This window comes from Notolepis coatsorum, assembly GCF_963971535.1.
Source record: "Notolepis coatsorum genome assembly, chromosome: 1".
Classification (NCBI taxonomy): Eukaryota; Metazoa; Chordata; class Actinopteri; order Aulopiformes; family Paralepididae; genus Notolepis; species Notolepis coatsorum.
The window spans coordinates 8,414,701-8,422,446 of NC_140165.1; the positions used below are offsets into that span (position 1 = coordinate 8,414,701).

A 7,746-nucleotide genomic window follows, 5' to 3' on the forward strand; every position below is an offset into this window, starting at 1 on the left:
CACACACAGAGAGACACACACAGAGAGACACACACACAGAGAGACACACACACAGAGAGACACACACACAGAGAGATACACACACAGAGAGACACACACACAGAGAGACACACACACAGAGATACACACACACACACACACAGAGAGACACACACAGAGAGATACACACACACACAGAGAGACACACACACACACACAGAGAGACACACACACAGAGAGAGACACACACACAGAGAGACACACACAGAGAGACACACACAGAGAGACACACACAGAGAGACACACACAGAGAGACACACACAGAGAGAGACACACACAGAGACACATACACACGGAGAGACACACACACAGAGAGACACACACAGAGAGACACACACACACACAGAGAGACACACAGAGAGATACACACACACACAGAGAGACACACAGAGAGAGACACACACAGAGAGATACACACACACACACAGAGAGACACACACACACACAGAGACACACACACACACACACAGAGAGACACACACACACACAGAGAGACACACACACACAGAGACACACACACAGAGACATACACACAGAGACACACACAGACACACACAGAGAGACACACACACACAGAGAGACACACACACACACACAGAGAGAGAGACACACACACAGAGAGAGAGACACACACACACACACAGAATGGTTTGCTTCACATTATTATTTTCTTTTTAAAGGAAAAAAGAAATTTTTATTATATAAAAAGAATTCGACTCCGACATGAAAATCGAATGTTGAGACTGTTTTCGAATATTCTAACTCATCGCTAGTGTGCGTGCGTGTGTGTGTGCGTGCGCATGTATGTGTGTGTGCGTGTGTGTGCGTGCGTGCGTGTGTGTGTGTGTGGTTACCTCAGCCAGTAAGGAGGAGCTGAGTGTGAAGCTGGAGAGAGCGTCCAGGATGGGGACAGTCAGCTGAGTGTTCTCCTGGAGTAAAGAGCTGCAGACAGAGAGACGAGGACAACAGTTAGAGACTTCATTGTTCTATAGTCGTTAAATTATTTAAAAAAATATTATAGTTTATGCAAATATCGTTTTTGATGTGCGACTGATGTGGCAGTAATTCTTCAGCAGAGTTAGACTCACTTGAGCTCCCTGGCTACATGAGTTAGTTAGACTCACTTGAGCTCCCTGGCTACATGAGTTAGTTAGACTCACTTGAGCTCTCTGGCTACATGAGTTAGTTAGACTCACTTGAGCTCTCTGGTTACATGAGTTAGTTAGACTCACCTGAGCTCTCTGGCTACATGAGTTAGTTAGACTCACTTGAGCTCCCTGGCTACATGAGTTAGTTAGACTCACTTGAGCTCTCTGGTTACATGAGTTAGTTAGACTCACTTGAGCTCTCTGGCTACATGAGTTAGTTAGACTCACTTGAGCTCTCTGGCTACATGAGTTAGTTAGACTCACTTGAGCTCTCTGGCTACATGAGTTAGTTAGACTCACTTGAGCTCTCTGGCTACATGAGTTAGTTAGACTCACTTGAGCTCTCTGGCTACATGAGTTAGTTAGACTCACTTGAGCTCTCTAGCTACATGAGTTAGTTAGACTCACTTGAGCTCTCTGGCTACATGAGATAGTTAGACTCACTTGAGCTCTCTGGTTACATGAGATAGTTAGACTCACTTGAGCTCTCTGGCTACATGAGTTAGTTAGTTAGACTCACTTGAGCTCTCTGGCTACATGAGTTAGTTAGACTCACTTGAGCTCTCTGGCTACATGAGTTAGTTAGACTCACTTGAGCTCCCTGGCAGCGCCTCTACCACCTGAGACAGTTAAGGAAGTTCAGAGTATCGGGGAAGATACTCCAGTCCTTCTACTCAGGAGCTGTAGAGAGCATCTTGACCGGAAACATCACTGCCTGGTATGGGAACAGCACGGCACAGGACAAGAAGGCCCTACAGAGAGTGGTGCGCTCAGCCGAGCGTACCACGGGTATTGCGCTACCTCCCCTGCAGGCTCTATACAACAAGAGGTGCAAATCCAGAGCCTGCAGGATAATGAAAGACCCCCACCACCCCAATAACAGCCTGTTCCAGCTGCTGAGGTCAGGCAGACGCCTGCAAACTCCAGCTACTAGGACGGAGAGGCTTAGGCTAAGCTTCTTCCCCCAGGCCATCAGAGCCTTGAACAATGAACATTGAGAGACACAGAAACTGAACTATCCACACACAAGCACATACACGACACGCACGCTGAGCACGCTCACACACTAGCAGCCACTTTAACACTCATGCCGCACACACGCACACTTATGGCCAGAGGAAAGGCCACTTAAAGTAGTATAGCATCAGGAACAGTGTATTGCACTACTAAAGCTACCTAGCATGTCCTATATGCTCTGTAAATACTAATGTACAGATACCGAGATGGCACACCATGTACCTGTTTATTGCACTGTTTTATTGGATTCTATTAATATGTTGTACCACTGTATTTTATTGGATTCTATTATATGTTGTACCACTGTATTGCACATCGTCGCGGGCAAGACCAGCCGCATTTCATTGTATACCTGTATGCCGTGACAATTAAAACTCTTGACTTGACTTGACTTGACTTGGCTACATGAGTTAGTTAGACTCACTTGAGCTCTCTGGCTACATGAGTTAGTTAGACTCACTTGAGCTCCCTGGCTACATGAGTTAGTTAGACTCACTTGAGCTCTCTGGCTACATGAGTTAGTTAGACTCACTTGAGCTCCCTGGCTACATGAGTTAGTTAGACTCACTTGAGCTCTCTGGCTACATGAGTTAGTTAGACTCACTTGAGCTCTCTGGTTACATGAGTTAGTTAGACTCACCTGAGCTCTCTGGCTACATGAGTTAGTTAGACTCACTTGAGCTCCCTGGCTACATGAGTTAGTTAGACTCACTTGAGCTCCCTGGCTACATGAGTTAGTTAGACTCACTTGAGCTCTCTGGCTACATGAGTTAGTTAGACTCACTTGAGCTCCCTGGCTACATGAGTTAGTTAGACTCACTTGAGCTCTCTGGCTACATGAGTTAGTTAGACTCACTTGAGCTCCCTGGCTACATGAGTTAGTTAGACTCACTTGAGCTCTCTGGCTACATGAGTTAGTTAGACTCACTTGAGCTCCCTGGCTACATGAGTTAGTTAGACTCACTTGAGCTCTCTGGCTACATGAGTTAGTTAGACTCACTTGAGCTCTCTGGCTACATGAGTTAGTTAGACTCACTTGAGCTCTCTGGCTACATGGCTGAGTTAGTTAGTTAGACTCACTTGAGCTCTCTGGCTACATGAGTTAGTTAGACTCACTTGATCTCTCTGGCTACATGAGTTAGTTAGACTCACTTGAGCTCCCTGGCTACATGAGTTAGTTAGACTCACTTGAGCTCTCTGGCTACATGAGTTAGTTAGACTCACTTGAGCTCTCTGGCTACATGAGTTAGTTAGACTCACTTGAGCTCTCTGGCTACATGGCTGAGTTAGTTAGTTAGACTCACTTGAGCTCTCTGGCTACATGAGTTAGTTAGACTCACTTGATCTCTCTGGCTACATGAGTTAGTTAGACTCACTTGATCTCTCTGGCTACATGAGTTAGTTAGTTAGACTCACTTGATCTCTCTGGCTACATGAGTTAGTTAGTTAGACTCACTTGAGCTCTCTGGCTACATGAGTTAGTTAGACTCACTTGAGCTCTCTGGCTACATGAGTTAGTTAGACTCACTTGATCTCTCTGGCTACATGAGTTAGTTAGTTAGACTCACTTGATCTCTCTGGCTACATGAGTTAGTTAGTTAGACTCACTTGAGCTCTCTGGCTACATGAGTTAGTTAGACTCACTTGAGCTCTCTGGCTACATGAGTTAGTTAGACTCACTTGAGCTCTCTGGCTACATGAGTTAGTTAGACTCACTTGATCTCTCTGGCTACATGAGTTAGTTAGTTAGACTCACTTGAGCTCTCTGGCTACATGGCTGAGTTAGTTAGTTAGACTCACTTGAGCTCCCTGGCTACATGGCTGTGCTGGGAGTCTTCCAGGATCTCAGGCAGGCTGGTGATGATGTCACGCTGGACCTCCATGGGTGCCGCGGACACCAGCTGCATCAGGTTGGCTGCCAACTCCTACACGCAGAACACAGAGCTCACATGTAATAACTAGGGCTGTCAGTTTATCGCGTTAATTAGATTAATTAATTACACAGCAAATTATCGCGTTATGAAAATTAACAAAAACGTATAAAAAAAAAATTATAAAAAATGTATCATTCATTCCATAAGAACGTAGAATACACATTTACAGACTTTTTTAATATGGTCCATTTGCATGTTCTTGGTATCTGATTCTAGGGACATCTATGGATCTCAGGGAATGTATTCCCAGTGTCAGAAATACTGTGTCTGTTACTAGGCTTGAGTAAATTGTAATGAACCAAATGAGAATATCAATAAAACATTTTTGACTGTGAATAACACTATGCTCAAATTGACCAGACCTGAAAAATCTAAGCAAATTAATAGATGGAAGATGATTAAACAGAAGGTTTTGTAGATACAGTACTGAATTCTGCCATCCGGACACATGCTATTTGAAATATGATTATAGAATATAGAATATCAGGCATAAAATGGTTATGCGATTAAAATGCGATTAATTAGATTAATTAATTACAAATCCTGTAATTAATTAGATACATTTTTTAATCGCCTGACAGCACTAGTAATAACTGTTAATGCAACCACTACCACACTACAGAAGGTTAACCCTTTCACTACCACACTACAGACGGTTAACCATTTCACTACCACACTACAGAAGGTTAACCCTTTCATTACCACACTACCAAACGGTTAACCCTTTCACTGCAACAATACAGTGAAAGGGCACCTACTCCCGAACTACGCATGCGCAGAGTGCCCACGGAGTCTAGGTTCATCAATCTGTGCACGCGTAGTTCGGGAGTAGGTGCGAAAAAGCAACTATAGCTCGGCCGAGAAAGTGCTGATCGACTTGGGCTTGGTCTCTCCGTGTTCAGGAGACTCAGGCGTATAAAAGTATATTGGATCATGTCTCCAGCCCCCCCACAGCCGTAGCTTCAACCACTTAATGTCATGGCTCTCATCCACATTCATTCATTGTCTCCCCCCCGCTCTCTGCTCCATGAGCTCAATGTAACGCGGAGGTGCAGAGGTCTATAATGAGAGCGATGACTACCTTGCTGTCCACGACCCTGTCCAGCCACTTGAGCTGGTTGATGATCACTCTGGGAACGTTGAGTCCCACGTCCTCGGCGCTGCGTGGGAGAAGAAGGACAACAAGCAGCACAGGGTTCATTAAAGACCCGTCTGTGACGAGTGGAGCGCGTGGCGTTCAGCAGAACTGCACTCAGGTACTGACCCGCTCAGCATGAACTCGGGAAGCTTCTCCAGCAAGGTGTTGATGATCAACGTCTACAGGAGAGACACAGATTACATTACGTTACATTAGATAGAATGAGATTAGATTACATTAGATTACATTAGATTAGATTACATTAGATTACATTAGATTACATTAGATTGGATAAAATAAGATTAGATTAGATATCATTCGATTAGATTGGATCAAATAAGATTAGATTAGATAAGATTAGATATTAGATTAGATTATATTAGATTGGCATAGATTAGATCCAAATGTATTGTCATCATACAGTACAACCAAAAGAAGTTTGGCATCCAGCCAGAATGCAATAGTAACAGTAAAGTGCAATCGTAATATACAATGTACAGGTGATTAGACTGGGTATAATACGTTATAAATTAGTACTAGTACCGAGTAACAGTACCAATCAGATGTATGTGCAGAGTTTACATTGACGCGACTGTAAATGAGGGGAACCTCAGTTGCCTTTCGTGTTTAAATAAAGGTTTGAAGTGAAAATACCTGTAGCATCTCAATTCCCAACAGCATGCGTATCAGACTCTCTTGGAACGAGCTGACAGACCTACAACACAGATAGGAGAAAGATACACACGATTTAATGTGTGATTCTCTGGCGTCTAACAAACCTGGTTTGATTATCGCTGATACACATCCGTATCTCAAACCACCACATTCCCATTAAAGACAGTAGTCACAAATCAAAACATGAAGCATTATGCACATTCAATTTGCTTTATTGATGTATGATCACAGGGCCTTTAACCCTATTATCTTTAGTGATTTATGATCACAGGGCCTATAACTAGGGCTGACCTTCGATTTTTTTTTGGAATTCGAAGCTTCGGGGCCGAGATTAGATTTTAATTCGAAGCTTCGAAAAATAAATTATTAATATTTCTTTTTTATATATATATATATATTTTTTATGTTGTGGGACTTGTACAGCACTTTGTTCAACTTTGTCAGTGCTATAGTTTAAACCTTTTTAAATCTTAGACAAACTAAACACTTTGCTTCCATGAAATATTGTAAGCCGTAATCTGAGGCTTTATAAAAGCAGCACAATGAACACAAATCTGTCAGTGCCGAGTCCGACCTCGTCTTAAATAACAAACAGCATTGCTTGTTGTAGTTAACAAAGAGAGGCAGAGTTGATTTTGCAAAAAAATAAAAATAAAGATTTCAAATAATTTTTTAAAATTTTTTTTACATAATCAAATTTTATTTTCATATTCGAATCCCATGCCCATCGAACGAAGCTTTCGAAGCTTCGAAGTATTTAAGACAGCCCTACCTATAACCCATCACAGTATGATCACAGGGCCTTTAACCCATAATAGTGTGTTATGTGGTTCGATACCTGGAGTCCCCGTCAGACCCCTGTGGGACACAAGGAAGGAGGCAGCTCCTGAACCTCTCCTGGTCCTCGATGTGAGACTCGAACCCGACCATGAACTCCTGGACGATCTGCAACGAGGCCATGACAGGGTTTCTTAGTGAGACGGCACAAAGCTCTGCATGGAGACGTAACACAGACGCGTGTCTCGGGTCCAGGGATAGGATTCACACTTACAGCAGGATACCTGGAGCTCTTCAGTAGCTTCTGATGGATCCTTTTCTGGAAGACCACCTGGTCGACAGCTAGAGGAGAGGAGAGGAGAGGAGAGGAGAGGAGAGGAGAGGAGAGGAGAGGAGAGGAGAGGAGGGGAGGGGAGGGGAGAGGAGAGGAGAGGAGAGGAGAGGAGAGGAGAGGAGAGGAGAGGAGAGGAGGAGAGGAGAGGAGAGGAGAGGAGAGGAGGAGGAGAGGAGAGGAGAGGAGAGGAGAGGAGAGGAGAGAGGAGAGGGAGGGGAGGGGAGGGGAGGGGAGGGGAGGGGAGGGGAGAGGAGAGGAGAGGAGAGGAGAGGAGAGGAGAGGAGAGGAGAGGAGAGGAGAGGAGAGGAGAGGAGAGAAAATAAGATTAGATAAGATGTTCCTAATATTGACCCCCTTGGGGAAATTCGGGGGTCATAGCAGCATGGGGGAGGGGGGGGGGTAGAGGTATGGGCAGGGTAATAGAAGACATAAATATAGGCAATAAAATCAGAATATAAGAATATGAGAAAAAGAAACAGTGTAACAATATAATTAACTATATATATATATATATATATATATATATATATATATATATATATATATATATATATATAATTAACTCTATATATATATATATATATATATATATATATATATATATATATGTCTCATATATATATATATAGACAGTATAATGTCTCGTTAAAACTTGGTTGAGGGTGTTTTACCAATCTCATTGGG

General features: G+C 43.3%; 1 protein-coding gene across 1 annotated transcript in view; it reads right to left on the bottom strand.

The window, feature by feature from the left end:
- The window catches only part of fancd2 (FA complementation group D2), a gene marked incomplete at its 5' end in the record, with an annotated part of 93,662 nt that extends 86,224 nt beyond the window's left edge, over window positions 1–7,438 (bottom strand). Inside the window, 8 exon segments of the mRNA XM_084333743.1 lie at window positions 894–981; window positions 4,005–4,129; window positions 5,220–5,298; window positions 5,403–5,455; window positions 5,931–5,991; window positions 6,790–6,896; window positions 7,003–7,070; window positions 7,414–7,438. Of these exon segments, the coding sequence (XP_084189869.1) occupies window positions 894–981; window positions 4,005–4,129; window positions 5,220–5,298; window positions 5,403–5,455; window positions 5,931–5,991; window positions 6,790–6,896; window positions 7,003–7,070; window positions 7,414–7,438 (606 nt within the window).
- Between the last annotated feature and the right edge of the window lie 308 nt (window positions 7,439–7,746).